We start from the raw sequence: 20765 nt of genomic DNA, 5'->3' as shown, positions 1-20765 counted from the left end.
TTTTCCCATTCAAAATCTCTCTCTCACACTCTCTTTGATGCCAAAATCACAATTCTTTAAGAAGGAAAAAGTAAAACACTTAAATTCATTTGACCATAAAAATTTAAAATATATTTATTTTATTTGATATTTTTAAAGTTGAAATTAGAGTTGGAGTTGTGTTTGACGGTAATATTTTGAAAATAGGATATTTTTTAAATTAAAAAAAATATAAAAAGTGATCAAATGACCCCTAAAATAATTAAGGATCAAATGTGTTGAATTAATAATTGTGAGGAGTAAAATTAGAATTTTTCGATAATTAAGGGATCAGAAATACAGTTAATATCATACTGGTAAAACAATCAAACACTGAACAAGTTGCATAAGCACAATGCACAAAATACAAGAGACTTTTTTCCGATTCAAAATCCCACACTATAATTCAAAGCCAAATTCACAAATTCCTATAAATACCAAATCCAACTCACTCAATCACAATTTCTCTCATTAGCAAAAAAAATGGCAACCGGCCGTAGCTCGCCGAGCTCCGTCGCCGACGATGATAACAACGACAACAACAATAGCAACAATAACAATAGCAGCAACAACAACAACAACGCCGGTAGATTCCACTCGATCCGTGACCGTTTCCGTTTCAAACGTAATTCACAAAAACCGTCACTTCCGACGCCGTTATCGTCACCGTCATCGTTATCGTCATCGTCACCGGATCGGCATTGGAAAACTTCATCATCACGACCTCATCATTTTCATCATCATTATAATCACAATCGATCGTATAATAGGAAGTTGATTTCGTTTTGTTTTAGAGGGAAATGGTTGTATTTGTGTGTATTTTTGGTTATATTTGTGTTTGCCATAGCGTCAATGGTGTTACAAAGTTCAATAATGTCGGTTTTTAGACAAAGTGAAAATGCGCGTTGGCGATCTGTTAGAGATGATTTGAAGTTAGGAAGTTCGTTAGAGTTTGTTCAACCGCCGCGGTTTCAGTATGGTAATGGTTTGGACTTGGTCAGGAATCAGCCGAGAATCGGTGTTCGTCCTCCGCGAATTGCACTAGTAAGAACTTTATATATATGCTGTTTTTATTGTTTAAATATGCTATTAGGATACAGTGTTCGTCCTCTACGGATCGTGCTAGTCAGAATTCTATATGAATATACTTGTTTTTGTTGGTTAAGTGTGTGAATTGTGAAATGTGATGTTGTTAGTAGTACAATTGATATAGAAGAGTTTAGGAAGCTGTTATGACAATACATGTTCATCCTCCACGGATTGTGCTAGTAAGAATTCTATATGAATATACTTGTCTTTGTTGTTTAAGTGTATGCATTGTGAAATGTGATGTTTAGTAATGTACAATTGATATCGAAGAACTTAGGAAGCTTTTATAATGATCGATGTAAAGACGTGAAAGAACCTCCTCTAGATTGCGCCAATAGGAACTCTATATATGTACACTTGTTTTTGCTGTTTAAGTGTGTGAATTGTGAAATGTGATGTTGTTTAGTAATGTACAATTGATATAGAAGAATTTCGGAAGCTGTTGTAAAGATTGCTATTAAGATGTGGAAGAACCTCCTCAGATTGCACGAATAAGAAGTCTATATATTACTTGTGTTTGTTGTTTGAGTATGTGAATTGTGAAATGTGAGGTTATTTAGTCATATACAATTGACATAGAAGAACTTAGGAAGCTGTTATAACTTCTAACAATCGATGTAAGAAAACAAGTCCAAATTTAACGAGAGAGCGATTTTGGGGTAACGGTTTGGACTTGCTTAGGAATCATCTTAGAATTGGGGTTCGGCCTCCGTGGATTGCACTAGTAAGAACCTTATGTATATTACTTGTGTTTGTTGTTTAAGTATGCGAATTGCAAAATGTGAGGTTATTAGTAATATAGGAAGCTGTTATAGCGATCGCTGTAAAGATTTGGAAGAAAACAAGTTCAAATTTAATGAGAGAATGATTTTTTAGTAAAATTCTAATTGAAGATTTAGGAAGACAATGCAGAAATTGATACTTATGTGATCATGCTCATTTGTTGGATAGGATTCAAGTTCTCTTTTTAGATGCAATATTTTTATGTTACATGTGTTCATGTTTAAGTATGTGAATTGCTACATATGAGGTTATTTGGTGATGTAAAATCGCCATAGAAGAACTGAGGAAGGTGTTATAATGATCGATATAATGATGTGGAAGAAAACAAGTTTGAATTTAACGAGAGAATTATTTTTTGGTAAAACTTTAAGTGAATATCTAGGAAGACAATGCAGAAATTGATACTTAGATGATCGTGCGAATTGCAAAGTGTGAGGTTATTAGTAGTGTACAATCACCGTAGAAGAACTTAGGAAGCTGATCCATAAAGACGTGGAAGAAAACAAGTTCAAATTTAACAAGTGAGCGAATTCTTGGTAAAATTCTAAGTGAATATTTAGGAAGACAATGCAGAATTGATACTTACATGATTGTGCTCATTTGTTGGATAAGATTCAAGTTGTCTTCTTAGATGCAACATTTTTATTTCTCGTGTTTCCAAAAGAGAGTAACTGGAACATAGAGTTTGAAGTTTGAACAGATTTATATGAACCTGATATTTAGTAGTTATGTTTTTTCGCGTGGATATGAGAGCAATTAGATGATACACTTTAAAATCTAGGAAGCTGTTATAGTGATAGCCATAAAGCTGTGGATGAAAACAAATTCAAATTTAACAGAGAACATTTTTTTGGTAAAATTCTAAGTGAATATTTAGGAAGACATTTTAGAAATTGGTACTAACATGATCATGCTCACTTATTTGATAGGATTCGAGTTCTCTTCTTTGATACAACATTTTTATTACTCAGAAAGAACTTCCGCTGCTCATTTTATTTCCAAAAGAAAGTAACTGGATGATAGAGCTTTAACAGATCGATTTATATGAACCTGATATTTTGTAGATATGTGAGAAAATTAGATGATACAGGTTAAAATTTCAATTATGAATATATTTTACAGATCAGTTTGTTTCATGTATGTGAATGAATGATTGTTTTGGTTAGTAAATATGAATATTGTCACATTCATGCTTACTTACAAAAATTGCATTTGACGTTCTTCCTCTGACTTGTAACCTCTAGTCGCGAAAATATAATGGATGGAGACCAAAACAAAAGAAAAAGAAATGGTGTCATGCGCATCAAAACAAATGATTTAGTTGCCAACTAGCTTACTTTTAGATTATGTTTCTTCTTTTTTTTTCTTTTGGTTGAACCTGTAAGATCTAGATGCATGTAGTGCAGTAAATACTAGAGTTTTAGAGCCTAGGAGATGATGGAAGCTGATTCAAACTTAAGAATTTTATATTAGTGTGAATTGTGATAGTGGCAGGATAATGCTCTTAGCTTCTTATGATCATGAAACTATAATTTTAGTGTTTGTCTTAATTTGGAGGATATGCCGTAGCTTTTTATTTTTTGAATGAGTGAGAATAAAATATGAACAGAACAGTTTGACATGTTTAAGAATATATACAGTCCCCTCTTGCTCATTATTCATGACCTGCGATCTTTACCTAGTTTCTTCAGTTATTCAGTTTTAGCAGATGTCAGTGATTTTATTTTACGTGGATTATACTTTTCGGATTGCTAATTTAAAATGCATAGAGTAAAGACTGGTTTCGAGAGTCAATTTTCCATTTGTAATTTGGTTGTCTTCATAATCTATTATATCTCTCCTGTTGCTTTTTCTATATCTAAGTGACTAAGTGTGTTCCATTAGTCTCTTTAGCTTTCACTAATTAACTGTACTTCAATTTGACTGTGTAAGGTCTTAGGAAACATGAAGAAGGACCCACTGTCATTGATGCTATCTACTTTGGTGAAGAACTTACGGGGACTGGGCTATATGATCAAGGTAATTTCTGGGGGCTTCAAGTTATAATATCTGCTTGCGGTATCCTATATATGTACTGCCTAAGAGATTAAAACTTTAAGCATCTGTATTGCAACTAATCTATATTTCAGATGGTATTTCAGCTATTGAGATTCTTTTCACCTGAAATTTCTATTTGAGATTCATATCTGACAAACTTTTTATTTGAGATTGAGTGAAAATTTGGTTGCAAAGAGGTAAATTGAGGTTGAAAATTGGGTCACCATGGCCCATTGAGATTAATATACTTTTAGGTTCTGGGAAGCAGAAGGGGGTTCTACTCTTGGAGCTGGGAGCGGACTAATCTGGCAAGTTGTGGAATTATATTTTAAATAGAACTATAATGTTTTAAGTTGTGGTTATTCATATTCATTAGCATTCCTTTTCTTTTTCCCATCCATATCTTTTAAATGATAATTGCATCACACTTCTGATTATGACATTTTAATTTGTCTATAAGTCATTGGTTCTCTATCTGAAAACTTGGGATTAAAACTATGATGAGCGCAAAATATAGTACCATATCTAAGTTGTGACAGAAGGACTGCACCTTGTTTGATAGTGGTGTATAATGGTTATGTGCAATCTTTTACCCTACTTAAATCTCTTCTTTGCAGATATATGCTGTGGAGGATGGCGTTGCGAGATCCATGTGGGAAGAAATAGGAGGGAGAGTATTAATTTTAACTGCCGAAAGATATAATCTCATTGATTGGTCAATGTAAGCATGCTCTGCCATCTTGGATCCTCATGGACAGTCCATTTCTGTAATTTTTCTATCACCACTCTCAGTTACTTGGTATATATTAGTTTCTACATTTTTATTCATGCAGCTTTGATGGTGTTATTGCTGATTCACTTGAAGATAAAAATGCTATATCAAGGTATGGCTAGCCTGTTAGATGAAGTTTACTTTTCATTATTCTAGGAGATTCAGAATGAACAACATATGAACCCTGAGCATTATTTACCTATAACAGACTAAAATGTGTGTTTGGTCTTTCCTTTCTAAATTTAAGCTATTTTAATGCGAAATGTATGGGCAATGAGTAGTTCTTTACAGTATCCTTGTCCTATTTTCTGAATTTCTCTTGTGAGAATTTTAAGCATTACTAGTGCATATGCTGACTTGTACAACAGAAAAGAAATGCTTGAACCTAGTGTCGCAATAACATTTGAATGAACAACACTGTGGTAAGATGCTTTGAAGATGAGACTAAGTCAGTTGATGATGTGAAATGGAACTACTTAGTAACTTTATTGTTTTGGTGTAAACAGAACTGTATAGAAGAAGTAGATGAGTTAATTGACTTTACTTCTTAGGAGCCCTGTAAAACTAGAATTTAGTGCCTTGTAACATTGTTTTGGTGCCAGCATTCCCTAAATGCTGATGAATACAACTGTACTAATTGTCAAAAAAAAAAAGAACACTGTGGTAAGATGTTATAATAATTCAATCCAACTGACAAATACTCAAATTGACTTATTATTATTATTATTCTTTTTTGAGAAGGTAACAGTAAATTGACTTTATATTATTATCAGATTATGTCTACACCAGTATGTTCAATTTTTATTGCGACATTCTTGATGTAGTCTAAATGATGCTTACAAAGTACCATATCCATGTTAATCCTTCTCAACATGGGTATGTGTACAATATAGGGAGACCATGTAATAAAGATGAATCTAGACCCTGAACTCAGAAAATCCTTTGCATCCTCTATATTTTGTTTGAGATATTATGGTTTGTGAGTTCTATATTTATGCAGCCTTATGCAGGAGCCTTTTTGCTCTGTCCCCCTTGTATGGATAATTCAACAAGATACTCTAGCAAGTCGCCTTCCTTTCTATGAAAGCATGAGCTGGGAACATCTTATTTCTCATTGGAGAGATGCTTTTCGTAGGGCTAGTGTTATTGTATTTCCGGATTACATTTTGCCGGTATGCACTACATTCTTCTCTGTTTTTCGTTCTGAATTCCTTGCTTTTAGAATTCTTAGTGTTTTATTTCAAGTGCTCATCAAGCTTTTTGTGTACTCAACCATCACGTTTCTCCTGTTATAGATGTTATATAGTGGGCTCGACACTGGAAACTTCTTTGTCATCCCCGGATCACCAAAAGACAATTGGGCTGCTGACAGTTATAGTAGGAGACATTCAAAATCCCAGTCAAGGAAAACATATGGTTTTGGCAAAGATGATCTCTTGGTTTTAGTTTTTGGAAGTTCCATTCTCTACAATGAGCTGTCTTGGGATTATGCTTTGTCTTTTCGTGATATAGAACCTTTGCTACTCAATTTTGCTGGAAGAAGTGATGTCGAAGAGAGACTGAAGTTCGTCTTCATGTCAGGGAATTCCAGTGATGGGTATAAGGAGGCATTGCAGGTAGAATTCTTTAACACTGTATTAGTGATGTAGATGGTTCTTAATTTCTGCATCCTGTTCCACTCTTTATTCTGTCCTTGTAATGGATGGCTTGCCTCTGCCTTCCTCTGCTTCACTAGTGTTTCGTCTCAATCTTAAAGATGTTTTGTTATTTGAATTGTAAAATGGATAAATTTTCTTAGGTATATTAGGCATACCAACTATTTCTCAATTAGCCGAGGAAGTTCTAAATCTTTTCTGTTGATTTTATACTTTAAGGGTTTTGTTGTTTTAGTTGCCTACCTGAAACTTTTCACCCTTTTGTCATCCAATATGTATTTTCCATTTTTGTTATCTTCATTCCTTGCTAGTGCTTTACTATGTTATTTGTTAGGTTGAGATGAAAGTTCAAGTGATATTGAATAATGCTTCACAACATTTTGCAGTAGCAGTAACATGCGGTTTACTTGCTATTATCTACGCGATAAAATTAAAAAAGTTATACTGTCTCAAAATTTGTAGGATATTACCACTCGCCTGGGGCTTCATGAGGGATCTCTTTCACACTATGATATGAAGGGTGATGTTAACGGTATTATACTGATGGCTGACATTGTACTCTACTTCTCCCCCCAATATGAACAAGAATTTCCTCCCATTCTAATACGAGCTATGTCATTTGGAATACCTATTGTTGCACCAGACTTACCTGTCATTAAGAAATACGTAAGTCGATCAAGTGTTGGCAACTTTTTAAAGCTGAAAAGTAGAATACTTTGCCTCTTATTTTGTCTGACCCTGAAGAACTTTTTGTATTCAGATTGTTGATGAAGTACATGGAATCATCTTCTCTCAACACAATTCAAATGAATTGGTGCAAGATTTCTCACGGCTCATATCTAATGGAAAACTCACGAGATTTGCTCACACTATTGCATCTTCTGGGAGGCTGCTTTCCAAGAACATGTTTGCTATGGAATGCGTTACAGGGTATGCAAAGCTTCTGGAGAATGTCATAACTTTCCCATCTGATGTCATACTTCCAGGAGACACCTCTCAGCTTAAGCATGGCTCGTGGGAGTGGGCTTATTTCCAAAAGGATGTAGAGGATAGTAAGGGCATAGAAGATCTTCAAATGAAAGATGTGGATCCAATAAATTCCGGTGTTGTTTATGACCTTGAATTAGAGATGATAGGTTTTGTTCCTTTGATGAATGTATCAACAGATGATCCAGAGGCTTTAAAGGGGGAAGACTTTCCAAATGAGCTGGATTGGGACATCTTGAATCAAATGGAGCGTTCTGAGGAAGTAAATAGACTGGAGATGGAGGAGGTATGTGAATGAATAACTTTTTCTGACTAGTAGTCTTTCCCTGTCCATAACCAAAAGACAAAAAGAACAAGAAGGAAAAAGGAAAAAAAGGATCTTTACTTGTCCATGTTCTATTTTCTTGCATTCCCCTTGATGTAAGATCTGTTGAGCACATTTCTGTATATGCAGCTTGAGGAAAGAATGGAAAAAGGCATTGGTAAGTGGGATGACATATATCGTAATGCTCGAAAAGCTGAAAAGCTTCGGTTTGAAAGTAATGAGAGGGATGAAGGAGAGCTGGAAAGGACCGGGCAACCATTATGTATTTATGAGGTTTATGATGGAACTGGAGCTTGGCCATTTCTGCATCATGGCTCTTTGTACCGTGGATTGAGCCTAGTGAGTCCCTGTGGCTTATTCGATTTGTTTCAGCTTCATATGGTTTCCTCTCATTTTTTGGCATCTCTTGGTACAGAAATGAAGTTTTTAAGAATACAATGCTATATGATATACATATTTGCTAATTCAGATTAAGTACATTCTTTTAAATTTTATTACTTCATTATGTTAGACTCTCGTTTCTTTGGTTCTAACTATGTCACGTTCTCTTATAGTCAACTAAAGCACGGAGATTGCAGTCGGATGATGTTGATGCAGTTCTCCGGCTTAACCTCTTGCATGACACCTACTTCCAGAATATCCTCTGTGAGATGGGTGGCATGTTTTCAATTGCAAACCATTTAGATAATATTCATAAACGTCCTTGGATTGGATTCCAGTCATGGCAAGCTACTGGAAGAAAAGTATGTTATTAGTTCCTGATGAATCTTTACGTGTGAACTAGTTCTTCTTGTAATTGTTAAGCTTGACATTGTCATATTCACATATAATCTTCTGTGCACTCTTTTCTTGTCGCCAAGTTTCATATAGGATTCTGTTCAAATGTATCAGGTTTCCTTATCTAAAAAGGCTGAGCTGGCCCTAGAAGAAATAATACAGGGAAAGACTAAAGGTGATGTAATATACTATTGGGCACATTTGGATGTGGATGGTGGGTTTACAGGAAGCAATGATGCCCTTACCTTCTGGTCAATGTGCGACATATTGAATGGAGGCAACTGCAGGTACATATTTACATCATGTAAAGGGGGATTTGAGCAGAGATTTATTTCAAAATTATTCATTCCTGCCAGCATTTCTTCCTTTCCATTTGTTTCTTGTATTTGAACAGTGTAGATCTCTGTTACAGAAATTTGGATGATTAATCCATTATTTAGGTTTATCTAATATTGAATACAATAATAGATCCCAAATTCAAGATGTTTCTATTTCAACTATTTCATGTTCTGAAGTCCAAGAAGCTGGAAATGGAGATTTCCAAAATTCATGTCCTAGAATGTACAGTGTCAAAAGAAAGTTTCACAGGAAACTGGAACTTTTACATTCTACTCTTCTTAACAAGTCTCAGCTAACTCTCTTTAACATTCTTGCAGAAATGCTTTCCAAGATGCATTTCGTATAATGTATGGCTTACCATCACATATAGAAGCTCTCCCGCCCATGCCTGATGATGGCGGGAGATGGTCGGCACTACATAGCTGGGTTATGCCAACCTCTTCTTTTATGGAGTTCGTTATGTTTTCCAGGTAATCTAGGGTGACAAACATACATATCTCGTGGAGTCGTATTACTTGCATAGATTTGCATATTCTAGTACGAAATATGAATTGTTTATTTGAACTAAAATAGTTTGAAATTACAGGATGTTTGTCGATGCTCTGGATAATTTGCATGTGAATTCCAGCAATAGGACACATTGTATACTGGCAATTTCAACCTTGGAGGTAAGCCTGTAGACATAAATCACATTGGTACTAGTTTACATTTAGTACAAAGTAATGAAGCCTAGAAGGATAAGTTCTTATGTTTGAATGTTTCTGACCACCAGAAGCAGCACTGTTACTGTCGGGTTTTGGAACTGTTGGTAAATGTTTGGGCCTATCACAGTGCACAGCAGATGGTTTACCTTAACCCTCACTCAGGTGTGACGGAAGAGCAGCACTCAGTTGAGCAGCGAAGAGGATATATGTGGGCAAAGTACTTCAACATGACATTGTTGAAGAGTATGGATGAAGACTTGGCAGAAGCTGCTGACGACAATTACTATCCATATGAAACATGGTTGTGGCCATTAACGGGAGAGGTATATTGGGAAGGGATATATGAAAGGGAGAGAGAGGAGAGATATAGACAAAAAATGGACAAGAAGAGAAGGACAAAGGAGAAACTACTCGACAGAATGAAACACGGATATAAACAAAGGTCCCTTGGATAACACATCTTGGCTAGAAGAGATATTTACACCATTTGTGAACCACTTTGGCTCCTCACACTGCAACCAAGCTCATTTTTGCTCTGGGCTTGTGGATGAAAGAGAACAACACCAAAACAACGGGTGGTTTAATTCTTTCTAACTGCATCAACACACCGAAAACTGACATACTAGACTGACCCAACTACATATATTCATATATGGAGGGAGAGTGCATTACGCTTGGCAAGAGCAAGTACGTTATCTGTGGCTCACCAGCAATATGAAAGCTTTTATACTGGACATCTTATGCGGCTCGTTACAATTCTCTGGTTCTAAGAGGCACAAACACTAGTGGAGATTCCATTACTTGCAGTATATGAAATGAGCTGTGACCTTCTGCTGAAATTGTATTTTTGGATAGTGTATATACATTTTAATACAAATAGTGCAAATGCAAAATTCGTTCTACTGTCAATAACAACAACAACAAACCCAGTGTATTCCCACAAAGTGGGGTCTGGGGAGGGTAAGATGTACGCAGTCCATATTGCTACCTCCGAAGAAGTAGAGAGGCTATTTCTGATAGACCCCCGGCTCAAGATACAGAATAATAAACAAGGAAGATGGATGACACAACGGAAAAATCAGGAATAAGAAATAATAGAAATGAAACCAGAGAAAAAACGAAATACGGGAAATAAAGGCGACACTAAATAAGAAAATAGGAACTAAGAAATAAGAAATAGGCCTTCCACCTTGTAGTAACATACCCTCACATACCAACGATACCTACTTACACAATCCTAGGGTTACGAACCCTATTACACAAGATCTCTCCTGACTGCATGCTACAACCCACACACTCACACTAGCCTTCTACCTTTATCCGCGACCTCCACACCTTGCTATCTAGGGTCATGTCCTCGTTCTACTGTCAATCTTTTGTGAAAAAAAAAAAAGGAACGCTAGAGGTTTCAACCTTGACTATCAAAAATTTGAATATGCAGCGCCTTGAGACCAGGGGCGGCTCAACCCTTTCGGAGAAAAAGCGGCCGCCCAAGGCCCCAAAATTTGAAGGACCTCATTTTTTTTTTTTAGCAATAATAAATTATTACTATTTATAGAAAAAAAATATTTTATATAAAAAAATTTAGGAGTTTGATATAGTAAAAACTTTTTAATGCATTGACTATATTATTAATTAAAAAAGAATTATTAAATACGATTATATAATTTTAAAAATAGACTTTATAAAAATAATTATTTTTTCTTAAAAATGTAAGAACTCTGTTTAATTTTTGCCTTAGGCCACAGATTTGCTTGAGCCGCCCCTGCTTGAGACCATGGGTTGAGGCGGATCTATGACGGGTTCTTGAGGCGGATCTATGATGGGTTCTATCAGTTCAACTAAATTCGGTGCATTAGATTGATGAAAATCCATAATATATACGTATAATAAGATAATTGTATCTTAACTCTAGATTGTGGATTCACCCCTAATGAGCCTTCACGATTTAATATTTTTCTTAGTTATATGATTTGGTTTAAAATGTCTATTTCATCCCTAATGAAATGATTTATAATTACATGCTCATTTATAACTTATTTGAGATCCCAAGTTTCAAAGAACTTTTTTCTTCCCTATCAAGTCAAACTAACTGATATAAATTGAGACGGAGGAAGTATTAAATAGTAGTATTTATTCTGCATGATGTTTAGTAGTTTATCCTATTTATAACTTGTACTTATTTATTATTCATTTCTTAAATTTTATATATCAAAGCCATATAATCTTCTAAAAATTGGCCAAATAAAATCCACATATTTTCCTAAAAACATTTTTGGTACCAAGTGACTTTTCTTTAATTGTTTTTTCCCACCCTCATGGTTAAAAAGCTCAAACAGTATAAAATCTTTTTTTTTTTTTTTCCATTTAAGTTCATAACATAACATCCTCATAAATTCATAATAAATTAGTAAAACAAAACTGAAAAATATATTTAAAAAATATAAATAACAATAATATAATAAAAGTTTCATTCAAAAAAAAAAAAAAAAAACAATCAACCCGCCTTGTATGTGGACCAATAGGAAAATGAAAAATGAAATGGTGGGAGCAGTGCCTCAGTACTCACTGTGTAGGGTTTATCACACTCTCCAAAAGCCTTCATTTTTTTCTCTCTATTTTTCCTTACAATCTTCCAGAAACATCCAGGTATATATTATTTTAATAAATTACAACTGAATAATTGATTTTTTTCTTCTTAATTTGGTTTGTTTTTAATGATTTGATGATAATCATGGTTGTTAATTGTTTTTGTTTTTCATTTTAATTTTCTAATTGTTGTCTTTGACTGTTGTGTTTAACTGTTCTTCTTGATATCCATTGCTGGAAATGAAGAAAAAGGAACTGGATTTTACAGATGGAACAAAGTGTTGAACTGTTTTGTCCTTTGTATATTTGGGTCTTAATAGTTTTTCTGAAGAGTTCCTTTGTGTTTGAATTATTTCTATGCTATGTTACATGGATTTGAGTATGCATTTTTAAAAAATTTATTCCATCCGTTTCCATTTGTTTGTCTGGTTTTGACTTGGCATGGAGTTTGAGAAAGTGTGATAGTATTAAATTAAAGATATGTTGAATGTACCAAAATGCCTTTTAATCTTTTATTCTTAAACGTGTTACATGGAAATTTAGAAATAAAGAGTTGCCAAAAAAAGAAAAGAAAAGTATTCTTTTTGCAATGGACTAAAATGGGAAGTACAACAGCAACAACATACCAGTATATTCCCACCAAGTGGGGTTTGGGGAGGGTAAGTGTACGCAGTCCATACCACTACCTCAGATGGGAAGTAAGATAAACAAATTGAAACGGAGTGGAGTAGCAAGCTTTTAGTATATTTTTGAAGGATCTGGAAGAAAGTAACCATACCATTGACAAACCGTTCGGGTTGTACCAACACAAATTAAAATTTCATGTAATATACCTTTTACATGTTGCATTGTGGTGGAATATATTGTTCATCATTTTGTGTTCGTTCTAATCATTTGTTAATTCACCTAGAGCTTTTGCTGGATTGAAAAAGATTTCTTCTTTATCATTCCGATATTGAAGATTAACCATACCCCTATCAACTCGTCAGACATGGTAAAATCAAGACAAATGAGAAATAATAGTATATTGCCTTTTGAGTGTAATATGACAAGAACACTAGGTGATTTCTTCCCATTTGTCTTAGCTTTTGTGGACATAGTTATTACCCGGTACCTGTTGTTGGTGGGAGGTGGCGGGTATCCCGTGAATTAGTCTGAGGTGAATGAAAGTTGGCCCGGACACCACAATTATAAAAAAAAATGATGGAATTAGCTTTTCTTCTTTTCTTTAAGTCAGCTTTGGAATTTCATTATCTGATGTAGAAGCTTAACATTTGTTGTTTGGCATTTCAGCTTTACATGAGTAGCTGAAAGTTAAACATGCAGACAATTAAGGGTGGTTGGGTCGGGCAAACATTTGCCCTTGCTACTTACAATGACTCTGGTGGCCGGAAGACTAGGATTAGGCGTTCGAAAGAAGAGAGGAAGACTATGGTTGAAACTTTCATAAAGAAGTAAGTGACTTTCATTTCTTCCTTAAACCGAGCTTTTCTGATAATTTCTGCCAAGTCTGTTTGATTTGGACCGATCGGTTTACGGTTTAGAACATCTTGTTTGTTGCTTTGTATCTTGACATCATCAGTTCTAGTAGTAGTGAAGCTCTTCTTCTTTTAAATTCGTATGATGCTGCAGTCTAGCTAACGGATCAGGTATATCTGTGTGTGATATTTGCCAAATTCTAAGAGCAGGTTCTTGAAATTATATTTCTCAAGGGTATTATGTAAATGTTTGATTTGTAAAATAAAATTGCTGCTATAGTAGTATCAAAATTGCTGACTGACTTCTGTGGACCCTAGTTCTAGGTGTTCAATGACTTCTTACTAGTGTTATCAAAAGCAAAAAGTGCAAAGGTCTGTTGGGGCTTTAAATGCAAGCCAAAAATAAAACTTGAACTTTAATGAAAAAAGGGGCAAAGGGAGAAACAGTACAAATATATGTTTAGTTCAAAACTAATAATTATAAAGCATGAATGGCAAATATATGAAAAAAGAAATATAAACAAAAACTATGATAACGTGAAATTTCAATTGTTTAGTGTTGCCTCTTTTGAAGGGGCTCATTGGCAAGGAAAGGTATGCCTTAGAATCTTGATGACGACACTGAAGCGTACATTTAGTGAGGTGAAGTGCTCACACGTTTTGAGCCTTGCTGAAGGGCGCTTTAAGCTCGCCTTTGACAACACTTCTCCTCACAAGTGGGTAAAGATGGAAAGGCAAGCTGGCTGAAAGTGCCCTTGTCATTATCAGCTTGAAAGTGCCCTTGTCGTTAAATTAACGTTCGTTGTGATTGATGCCTCATGGAGATAATTGAACTTTTGGAATCAAAGTTGAATATTTAACGTTACCAGTCACCTGGTTAAGTAATCTGGTCTTTGCTTGCTGATTTCACATAACGATCAAGTGTTGCAATGTTTCTACATAGCTATAGATGAGAAAGTAATAAGTTAAAATTCGAGATATGTGTAGGTAAGAATGCGTACAATAGATCCTTGTGGCTGGGCCCTTCCCCAGACCCTGCACATAGCGGTAGCTTTAATGCACCAGGCTGCCCCTTTATGTTTTTTTTTTTTTGAGAATCGGTAAGTAGTATTCTTCAGCAACAAGGGGTGCTGGTCACCATCAAAAAGAGATTACAACCATGACCAAAAAAGTTACAAACTTCCTATTCGATCTATGATTTGATCTACGTCTTCTATACATAATTGTTTAAACCAAAAAATTAAAAGATACTAAACAATTCCGTTTAACTTTGTGAATGGAATTAGATCTATCTTCAAAACATCTTCCATTTCTTTCTGTCCAAACAGACCACCATATGCATGATGGTATCAATTTCTACCATCACTTTTGAGTCTTGCTGCCCCCCTTCTATTCCAGCAGCTTAGGAGGTCGGAGGTATGCTCTGGCATAGTCCAACTGAGGCCAGTGTTGTTTAGGAATAGCTCCCATAACTGTGTAGTGTACTTACAAACAAAAAGAGGTGTTTATTAGTTTCTCCAGTTAAGTTGCATAGAAAGCACCTAGGAACTAGTGGCATTCCTTTTTTCTGCAGCACTTCTTGAGTGAGACATGCTCTCCTGATGACTAACCACGTCGAGCATTATACCTTAGTAGGTGTCAACCCTTTCCAAATGTTGTTCCAATGGTATTGTCTACCACCATTTGCTCCCTGTATCCCTCTTCTATAAGCACTGTTTACAGTGAAAAGCCCGTCATTGGTATGTTTCCAAATTACTCTATCATTGACATTTCTGGAGATGTCAACGCCACTCAGTATTTCCGGTAGGGAGGATACTCTAGCCACTTCCCTGTCATTCAAAAGTCTCCTAAAGGAGAAATCCCACCCTCGTGCAGTCCAACATCCACCAATTTTGGCTTCAGGATTTTGCATATAGAGAAGAGGTTCGGGAAGATTTCAGTCAGGGGGCTTTGGTTGATCCAAGTATACAACGACATACAGAGTGTATTCCCATATTTCCACAAAGTGGGGTCTGGGGAGGGTAAAGTGTACATAGGCCATACCACTACCTCTGATGAAGAAGTAGAGAGGCTGTTTCCGATAGACCCCCGGCAAAAGATAATCTCTCAATCGATTCGAAGCAGAAGCTGAGCAAGTGACGGCGATGACGGCACAAGATTTGCCTTCTTCTTGATCCAATTATCCTTCCAAAATTTAATTTTGTTGCCATCTCTCTCCTTTAGTGCCAAGGCTGCCGTTTATGTGTTTTGTCCTTTCATTTCCTTACAAGTAAATAAGGTTTCATTGAACACTATGAGTTCGTTTGGTAGAGTATATAAGAATAATATTGAATAGAGTTTATTAGTAACGTTGGGATTAGTCAAGCTTATCCATGTATTAATAGACCTTGTATTGCTAATACCATGATTTCCTATGTATTTAGTTATACACCCTATAATCTGAAATGAAAATAAAAGAGGTTGTAGCACAGGCAAAAAGGGTCGATGAGAGAACTGGAGAGGAAAAAAAGGGGCAACGAGTAGAATAACCTCTTAAACCCATCACCCACGAAGAGGGTTGACCTTCTCTTATCCCGGGTGACCTGAACTTGTCTTGGCTCTTTTCTTGGACATCAAGGATGGGGAGGTGGAGGTATAGAAAAATACACGAGGGTAAAATTTCCCCTTTAACTCTTGCCCCCTATGACTCGTGAGATACATGCATCCCGCAAAAGGAATCATTAACCCCCCCCCCCCCCCCCCCACCCCCCACACACACAAAAATCCTAAGCTCCTGAAACTGACAATTATTGGATTGTTTATTGACCACTTCCATTAATGAAAAACCTCCAAGTGTTCCTTCTTTCCTTCATCTGTTGTACATAAATCTTCACAGACACCTGTAGATTTTATCTTCTGCTACTGCATTTAGCATGAGGAAGAAAGGTAGAGAATTGGTGAATAAAATAAGCTAGGTTCAGCGTTCGCGGTAAAGATATAAAATGTGACTATAGTTTCAATGTTTATGATTGTTGTCTCATAGGTTGCTCTTTAGATCATCTCTATAGGTGAACATCTTCGAAAGGTGTTAAGGAAGTAAAATTTTCGATTTTCAAAGAGAAAAGTAAAAATTTGAATCTTCGTTGAGCACTATTTCTTTCTTTCCCAGCAGTTAGATCAACAGAATGACATCTTATGTGTGCTTGAATTTAATGGTTGCAGATATCAGAAGTCAAATGATGGGAATTTTCCATCACTTAATTTGACGCACAAGGAAGTTGGTGGCTCTTTCTACACAGTACGAGAAATAGTTCGTGAGATAATTCAGGAAAATAAAGTTCTAGGTCCAGCTAAGTTATCTCCTGAAGAGAAGAACAATATTATGTTTGCGGAACAATATCCACTAGGATCCATATCAACTGAACCACAAAGTTTATCTTTATCTGGTGAGACCCATGTTATGTCAAGTTTTGCGCCCAACCATTACATGGATAAAAGTGAAGAGGCTGATTTTGATGTGAATAGACAGTTTGATATAGATGAAGTGAAGGTTGCAGATGATAGACTACAGACTAGCACTAGTAACATTTCTGAGATAATTGAACAATCTGATGAATCTTACATAATTGATTCTGAATCTGATCATCACAAAAACAAGGATGAGGTATTGCATTCTAGTGGGATTAATGGAGTTGACCATGAGATGCTCAACGAACAAATGGTTGGTGACTATGAGACAACCAAAGAAAATGAAATCTCTGGTAAATCTGACTTACTTAACAACCTCTCTTTCGAGCGGCAAAATACCAGTGCACAAGGTTTAGATTCTACTGAGATCATCTCTGAAAGTGTGGATTCCAGTCTTCTCTGTGGGGTTGATGCTAGTCATGCTATAGTTAAAGAAGATGATACATATGGAGAACCAATAGCTACAGGCTCGGAGGTAGGAGAGAATCTAAATGTTGAAGGTGGATTGGATGAACTAGAAGCATCAAAAGCTGGAACACCTCTTCAAAAAACAGAATTATTGGTGGAGAAGTTTCCCCTGCGACCCATTTCTAAGAAAATAGATGACTTGAATTCAGGATTAGATGAAACAATTAGTGTATCAAAAACATCGGAAGAAACTGAACATGAACACAACAGGATAACCTCTTCAGAAAAAGCAACTCAACTTGTGAATGGGCCAGTTGATGTGATAGCTGATCCAACAATAGAGAAGTCGAGTAAACTGTTAAATGAGAAAGCAGAGGCGGAAGCTGGAGAGGCATCATTGGTAATTTCAAGTTCCTCGGAAGAAAAAGCAGCCATTGCCACTGATGTAGGAGTTAAGGCCTCATCAACTTTGTGTGAAGTAAGCTTTTTAAGCAGTAAACTTTAGCAATATTTTCACGTAGGTTGAGTCTCAAGTTCCAGCTTTTTCTTTCATATCTATCAATAATTTTTTGATTGAAGGTTTATCTCCTCTGATGCTTGTCGTAAACTTTAATGCACTTATTATTGTGCTGGGGTGTACAGGTGGCAAATGTACGGGAAATAGGGTCCAGTACTTCAAATCTGGAGCTTGCAAATTTATCTCATGTGACGTGTTAGTGCTGAGGGGTGTGTTTATTTTTGGCAAACATTTCTTAGGCATCTAGCACTATTAATACTGTAGTATTAAGTTTTAATATTTTTTGTAAAAAAATTTCAAGTGCTTATGGAATAAATAAGCAGAGGGCATGATTTTGGTGATATAGTAGAGGTTCTTTCTTAGAACCATCCCGACAAACTTTGAGTGTATCACTGTATCTAGCCCTTAATGCTCACGTAAAATAATAACTGTTTTCCATGCAGTGATTTATTTTGTTCTTTCGGCTGGGACTGGGGATTGGTTTGAGATCCTAGCTTTACGATCTTTCTTGGTAGTGAGGGGGATGGAGAGCTAGCAAGTATATGCTGGTTTGGATAAGGATTATGGAAGTCGGACAAAATTAGGGTAAAGTATGTATAGTAGATTGAAAACCCAATATTATTATCTTTAGATGGGTAGCTTCCTTGGGATAAAACTAGGGTAAAGTTCACTTTTGTTAATCTGTCTAAGACATACCAAATTGCGCATATATGTGGCTTCCTTTCTGTATATTCATTTCATGCTATCACGGACTCGATTATTATGATTTTAAGAAGGTTTTAGAGGGTTAAGATGCTCTCACTGTTATGATTTCTTTGACTTTGACAAGAAATTCCCTTCAGTCAGCTTATTTCATGAACAAATGAATGTCTGTCTTATTATATATTCATATAAAATTTACTGCTTTGCATACCTCCTACACAACATTAGACTTTTACCTTTTTGCCATTATTGAAATGAAACAGCCTCTCTACTTCATTTGAGGTAGTGGTATGGATTGAGTACACTTTACCCTCCCCAGATGCACTGGGTATGTTGTTGTTGTTGTTGCCATTATTGAAATGATAAATCTTCAGGTATTAAGGTTGTCATATTTTGTAGTCTGCAATTAAATTTAGCTGATGAACATAATATGATGTTGTTACTAACAGCGGGTCAATTAATGATAAATGCAAATGGGTTGTTACTCGCCTTTTTAACTATTTAGTGTAAATATTCAATTTCTCTCCGTCTTTGATGTTAATCTGCTATTCAAAATGTTCACAAACTTTTGCAGATAGTTAATGCTTCTAGCCCTATGTGTAATGAGACTGTTGGCAGCAGCAGTAATAATGGTACTTCTAAGAAAACAGCTGCTGACAAGTTAATCGAAGGTACAGGCAAAGCCAGCACTCAACATGGTAGCAGCCATCAGAAAGGAGGCAATCCTCCACTAGACAGAATTAATCTGTGAGTAACTGCTAACTTCTCTTCGATAAGCTAAATGCAGTTCCTGTCTGTTTTTTTCCTAGTTCTAGTGTCAACAATTTTGAAGGAGAGCCTTCGCGTAATGGTAAAGTTGCTGCCATGTGACCAGGAGATCATGGGTTCGAGCCGTGGAAACAGTCTCTTGCAGAAATGTAGGGGAAGGCTGCATAAAATAGACCCTTGTGGTCCGGCCCGTTCCTGCACCCCGCGCATAGCAAGAGCTTACTGCACCAGGCTGCCCTTTTTTAGTGTCAACAGTTTCATTCTTCCTGCAACAGGATTTCCCCTAATTTATTTTATGATTGTTAATTGCTCCAGTGAAACGTGGAAAGGCGCTTCAGCAAAATCCAGGAAACATGAAACAAATCCACTCCTTGCATTATTGAAGGCATGTATCACGGCTTTTGTGAAATTTTGGACCGAAGAATAGCTCAGCTTCTTTGCTTTTCATTTTAGTGCTTTGAAGGTAGCTATAGATCCAGCAGTTGCTGCAGTGATATTCGGTTCATCAGAGAACATTTTTCTCAAATTATATCATCCCTGAGCTGCAACGGAAGTTACATACTCAAGTTTTCTATAGGTCAGGATGATAATTGATATCTTAGTTTGTATGATAGAATTTGTGCTAGTTGTGAGTTAGGGCATGTTCCTGATGTGGTTTATCACATGAATGAATGAACATGTCACTTATGAATTCCAGATATAATAGATTAGATCCATGAATGCTCTATTCTTTACTCATAAGGTAAAATGGTTGTCTTTACTTGAATATATATGAGGTTTCATTGTTCTCTGAGTTTGTAATGTTTCTTGAAAATGTTAAAATGTTCTTGTTGTATTGCTACATTATTTTCCTCTTTTTGTGTAGTGCTGCAGTCTAAAGAGATCCTACATTTGCCTATGGGGTTTAGGGACAGTTAAAGAAAGACATAATACATAAACGCGTCGTTTAACATGCCCGCACCTGACATTTATGTGCTCCAATTTTAAGTGTGCATAAGTTGACACTTAAACTTGTTTAAACTTGTATTAAGCTTAACAAGTAAACACACGTCTTATGTGACATAATACAGACCAGCTAGAGGTGGCATAATACACATCAGTTTGAGTGTATCTCATTGAATTATCGTGTCGGACGTTTGTGTCTACTTATTCAACTTTAAGTAAGTATATGTGTTTACTTGCGTGCATTCCATAAGTTGGAGGGTATAGATGTCAGCTGAAATTAAGGGACACATTTAGTATTGTAAGTTGCCGCTGAAAAAGGTATTGTAAGTTGAAGTTGTGCTTGGACATGAAATACAGTTAAATTTTGTGAGCGGAAACTCAAAAAAAACTTGTAAAATACTTGTCTTTCAAATTTTATATTTTGA

The 20765-nt window shown here is 35.9% G+C and overlaps 2 protein-coding genes across 4 annotated transcripts; both read left to right on the top strand.

Moving 5' to 3' along the window:
- The first annotated feature begins 334 nt into the window (after positions 1 to 334).
- Positions 335 to 10379, top strand: LOC107850823. Of its 3 annotated transcripts, XM_016695594.2 has the most exons (14): positions 335 to 1062; positions 3823 to 3909; positions 4545 to 4648; positions 4761 to 4811; positions 5700 to 5871; positions 5995 to 6315; positions 6817 to 7020; positions 7115 to 7627; positions 7796 to 8005; positions 8221 to 8409; positions 8558 to 8730; positions 9100 to 9252; positions 9369 to 9450; positions 9555 to 10379. In XM_016695594.2, exons 1-14 carry the CDS (start codon positions 502 to 504, stop codon positions 9939 to 9941), a joined length of 3207 nt encoding a protein of 1068 aa, XP_016551080.1. In that variant the 5' UTR covers positions 335 to 501; the 3' UTR covers positions 9942 to 10379. The 3 variants fall into 3 exon arrangements, with proteins under 3 accessions (XP_016551080.1, XP_047256715.1, XP_016551081.1); XM_047400759.1 differs by lacking the exon at positions 8221 to 8409; XM_016695595.2 differs by lacking the exons at positions 335 to 1062; positions 3823 to 3909 and adding an exon at positions 3928 to 4235.
- A 1320-nt stretch (positions 10380 to 11699) lies between these two features.
- On the top strand, positions 11700 to 20188 carry LOC107851089. The gene is made up of 5 exons (XM_016696000.2): positions 11700 to 12135; positions 13369 to 13529; positions 16755 to 17886; positions 19202 to 19374; positions 19711 to 20188. Exons 2-5 carry the CDS (start codon positions 13396 to 13398, stop codon positions 19820 to 19822), a joined length of 1551 nt encoding a protein of 516 aa, XP_016551486.2. The 5' UTR covers positions 11700 to 12135; positions 13369 to 13395; the 3' UTR covers positions 19823 to 20188.
- The last annotated feature ends 577 nt before the right edge of the window (positions 20189 to 20765 follow it).

The sequence above is a fragment of the Capsicum annuum genome, chromosome 12 (assembly GCF_002878395.1).
Source record: "Capsicum annuum cultivar UCD-10X-F1 chromosome 12, UCD10Xv1.1, whole genome shotgun sequence".
Lineage (NCBI taxonomy): Eukaryota > Viridiplantae > Streptophyta > Magnoliopsida > Solanales > Solanaceae > Capsicum > Capsicum annuum.
This window is presented reverse-complemented; position numbering and strand designations above follow the sequence as displayed.